At 35.8% G+C, this 4,960-nt stretch overlaps 1 protein-coding gene across 1 annotated transcript; it reads right to left on the bottom strand.

Annotated features, from left to right (window-relative positions):
- Positions 1–812: 812 nt before the first annotated feature.
- Positions 813–1,202, bottom strand: LOC121389197. Its single transcript, XM_041520800.1, has one exon. The coding sequence runs from the start codon at positions 1,200–1,202 to the stop codon at positions 813–815; it is 390 nt and encodes a 129-aa protein (XP_041376734.1).
- Positions 1,203–4,960: the final 3,758 nt, after the last annotated feature.

The raw sequence follows: 4,960 nt of genomic DNA, 5'->3' as shown, positions 1-4,960 counted from the left end.
TTTCACACATAATTTTCATAACTGTTGTTGTTGCAACTCTTTATATTATGTCAGCAATATCACAGCCTGTAATGGCATGGGCCATCAAATCAGATGCATGCAACCTTTTCAGATTTCTTATTCCCCATTGCCCACTGCAGTTCGTGTTAGTAGCTCTACCATTTGAACTGAAATCAGAAGAAGCACTTCTGAAATGATGCAATTAATTCGGTGTATCGGTTCAACAAAATATACTCTTTTTGAATGTGGGTGTTTAACAGCTCTGTTGCCATATAATTTTCTGCAATCTAATTAAAATTAGCTCCACTATTACGTGTGGATCTAACACCAGCCAGTTGGAGCTCATGTCCACCAATCAAAACCTTACTTGCAGAATCCTGCCAGTGATTTAAAAATAATTTGAAAACATTCCGAATTATCCTTCCGAATTCAGGAATAACCGTTGCACTAAAAAGCAACCTTACACAATGTTATGAGAAGAATGAACGTGAAATGGCTGAATACGTGTATTATTGTTTGTTTTAAAGCTACTGTCTTTACATCATTAGCTGTTGTTATTTGAATCCGGTGAATATACAGCTACTAAGTTCATTTGGTGATAGTCGATCGTTTGCAGGTATAACCGAAGCATACAACTATACTAGGCATTGCCATATTATGGGGACATGCAATTTTTCTTGACAAAATGCAATGATAAGTATATATCAATTATATAGAGACAGCAAATAGGAATGATAAAATTATGATGGGTTGCTGAAACGTTCTGAACCTAACTATGATGAACTGTGCTGGCGGAGTTGTTGGTTATTAAATTATTTTTCAACATAATACTCTTCGAGATGCAGACACTGCTGCCAATGATGCTGGAGTGCCTGGATTCCACAGATGTAGAAGGCTTTCTCCTGGTGATGTAAAAAGTCATCCACAGCAGAAATAATGTCATTATCATTTGCATAATGCCAGCCAGACAGTTCTTTCTTCAAGTTTAGTAAGAGGGGGAAACCAGGTGGTTCCGAATCTGGTGGATGTTCCGATGACTTCAAAGCCTCAGTCATGCATTGCAACCATGGCAACAGGTGTGTTGAAACACAGCATGCTGAAACCTTTGTCATGCCCTGTTCATTCCTTAGAATGTTCTGAACTCTCTTATTGGCTACGTGGCTTGTGGCGACTCGTCGATCAACCTTGTATTGCATTAACATTGTCCTTACTGGTGACAGTTGAAGATCTTCTTTGTTTTGGATCATCTGCAAGGCTCTCTTCTCCTTTTTAACTCTTCTACCCACCTCTTAACAGTGGCAAAGAAAGGAGCATTATCTTATAAAGTTGACACCAATGTTGAAGTTAGTCCTTTTAGTTGGTGATACTTGATAACGTCACAGAAGTCAGTTGTGCCCATTTCCATCAACAAAGAATACCCAGGTTACTTTGATACCCGCAGAAATATGCTACCATGTAGTGTATTTGGTTCAAATACAGCCTATAGGTATACAGTATTGTACATAATACACGCAAACTGTCAAGGGTGCTCTATACATCATTCATAGTTAAACTTTTCAGTCACCCGTAGTATAAATATTAATCACTTGCGATTTGCGTGCATACACCCATTTATCACACCAAGGTTGGTATTGTGAACTACTTGGTCCATGTCGTATACTTTATGTGTAGATATATTTTTGGAAACATTATTGGTTTACCCTTAAAACGTAGCAATATGTTTCAAAATGATTGTTTTCGGTTGTGTTAAACAGATAAAATGTTTATTTCTTTGTTTTTGCAACCATTATGGACTATCGAATCCATGTCATGATAAAATGTATCTGTGAAAGTGAACTCGAGAATTGAAATGCTTACCATATAGAAAACACTGGGGGGGGGGGGGGGGGGGGGGGAAGAATATATATATATATATATATATATATATATATATATATATATATATATATATATAGAATGTAAGGTATGGCTACTTCTTTATCTTGGCGGCCATTTTCATGGCCACCATGAAGTTAAATGATGATGCAATATCTCAGTTAGCACGAGATCGTTATAAATGAATTCCTTTGCCCATAAAATGATTTCAATAATATACAAATCCCTTCCTAGTTGATGTAAAATGTGCTACATTACGATTTCCTCGTTCTAGTTAATACATTGGTGGTCATCTTGAATTAAATGATGTTGTGGTGCCTTAATAACTGTGAATAGTTCATAATGAATTCCTGGTGAATGTTGACAAGCTCATATCAGTTTTGTGATTAAAATGAGCTATATAATGACATACAGATTAATATAGAGAAACGTTATTAAATGTTCAGAAAAATACCCCTCTCTACTAAACCTCAGTTTCTGATCTTTAGCTACCCTGCAGAAATGTCCATCGTGCTGTTTTGAGATCCAAATACATGTACCTAACAAAAAAGCATAGTTAAGTTTGGTGCCCTCGGATGGTACCAATTGGTCACTTTTGGGGTCACGGCTCGTGGACTATTAGCATTTTGTTTTCACCCTTGTATTAAAAATTAAATTATATATATATATATATATATATATATATATATATATATATATATATATATATATATATATATATATATTTGTCATAAATCTTTTTGCATTTACATAGAATATTTTTTGATAAAAAATGTTCTGAGAGTTGGTATGGGTTTAAAACTTAATATGTTGGTATGGGTTTAAAACTTAATTACGTGTTTTTATATGAGTTTTATTTTGTATATAATTATATATGCTTTAACATTATTTTGTTTATAATTATATGTCAGTTTATCGGTTCCCTTTGACGCAAAAGGACTATACTAGTAACAATGTAGGTGAACCTGCATGCCTTGGCTGTTCCAGCATTTTGTGTTCTCCTCTGTGTTAAAATTAGCTTTAATCTGTACAATTTAAGAACAGTTTTTTTATTCACAAATAGTTTTGTGGTAAAATTATTATGAGAGTTGGTATGAGTTTAAAACTTAATAATATTGTTTTATTTGAGTTTTAGCATTAATTAATATAATATAGTTATAATATGCCAATTCATCGGTTCCCTTTTGACGCAATAACTATTGGATTTAACTGACTACGAAGCAGATGTATTTAAATGTTTGTAAAGCCATTACATTTTAGCAAAATGTGTAAAACGTATTTAATGTACCTTCGAATTTATATGCTATACATGTACATTTTATTTTCATTCAGCATGCGGTGCATTTTTCATATTTTGATCATATTCATTTTTCAAGTATCAGATCTGTTGACAACTCACAAAACTATACAAACACAACAACTGTTTTATTAATTTGTTTTATTAATAAATTTTGATGTTTACAACAAGGATTAGATATATCCATAGACTTTTTTTTTTCAAATTCTTTATTCTATGACTATGAACTACTGTGAATTACTCGATGAAATTATTCACACATTGCTGATAATAGCTCTGTTATGGTTCGAATATCTACCATTAATACGCTACGCCGTGCCTACTTATATGAATTACCCTATTTGGAACAAATGGGGCGGAACGTAGCCCAGTGGTAAAGCGCTCGCCTCATGCGCGGTCGGTCTAGAATCGATCCCCGTTGGTGGGCCAATTGGGTTATATCTCGTTTCAGCCAGTGCTCCACAATTGGTGAAACAAAGACCGTTGTATGTACTATCCTGTCTGTTGGGTGATGCATTTAAAAGATCTCCTGCTGCTAATCGAAAAGAGAAACCCATTTAGCGGTGGCAGCGGGTTTCTGTTCTTATTATCTGTGTGGTTCTTAACCACATGTCCGACGTCATGTATTCGTAATTAAAATCTGTTGAGTGTGTCGATAAATAAAACATTTCTTTCTTTCTTGTTTTTTTCCCTTCTAATTTGTAAAAAAATAGATTATCTACCATTCGTGGGTATGTGCTTTAGCTCAAGTGTCGTTGAGAGAATAGGGCTAGAGAGCACATAGTGTAAGACATTATCAATTTTTAAATTACGACAACCAACGGATTGATAAGTACTGTGTATAAAGTACACATATGTTCTTCTGACGCTACAGACCTTTAGTTAAGATTCTTTTAGGAGTTCAGTCATAGTATTAAACGAATGTTTCTGACTAGTACAGTTAATTTGATTTGTTTAACGAAACCACTAGAACATAATCTTATTGATTTATAAATCACTGGCTACTGGAGGTCAAACATTTTTGGTAATTCTGACACGTAGTCTCAGTCAGAGAAAAACCCTCTAAATTATTCCATTAGAAGCATGGGAGCATTTACATCCAATTTTCCACAGACAGGACAGCACATACCACGGCCTTTGAAAAACCAATCTTGGAATACTGGTTGAGACGGGCCAAAAACTTAATGGTACCATAAAGGAGCTATGATCCTACGACCCAAGCCCATCAAGCGAGAGCCCTACCGACTGAGCTAAATCCCACCCAAAGAAATGTCAGGTCAGGTAAGGTCAGGTCAGGTCAGGTCAGGTCATAGGGTTTAACGTGCACATTCAGAGCAAACTGTTGTAACGCACACCTGTCATAGGCGCAGGTGTCGGCCCATGCCGGCTCCTTCGTCCAGAACAGGAAAGGGTTGGGGGTGGGTCAGAGGGGGATGGACCGCCTGCGCTGGCAAGTGCAAGAGGACAGAAGCAGCCCAACCAGGATCGGTAGTGGACGGGGTCCCTTGTGGTGCTATTGAATTTTGAATGTCCCGTATGTTTAAGTCCAAATTATACAGATTTGCGCAGTTTTTAATGAAGTAATTTGGCGCATAATTTGGAACGACTCATCGAAACGAAATGGAGCTATTTGTTAAGTGCTGTGTGTTAAAGGAACATTCCTGAGTTTGCTGAAATTTTTAAGATGTTATCGACTAACAGAGACTTTTTAACGATTGTGATTACATATCAAATGTATTTTTCTGCATAAAATATTAGTGGCTCTATATTAAACGTGTTTCTGATCGT

Source organism: Gigantopelta aegis, chromosome 14 (genome assembly GCF_016097555.1).
Source record: "Gigantopelta aegis isolate Gae_Host chromosome 14, Gae_host_genome, whole genome shotgun sequence".
In the NCBI taxonomy this organism is placed as follows: domain Eukaryota; kingdom Metazoa; phylum Mollusca; class Gastropoda; order Neomphalida; family Peltospiridae; genus Gigantopelta; species Gigantopelta aegis.
The sequence above is the reverse complement of the archived record's forward strand: the minus strand, read 5'-3'. Positions and strand labels throughout refer to the sequence as shown.

Excerpts from the sequence above, each read along its gene's own strand:
- LOC121389197 (XM_041520800.1), bottom strand. The coding sequence starts at position 1,202 with ATGTTAATGCAATACAAGGTTGATCGACGAGTCGCCACAAGCCACGTA.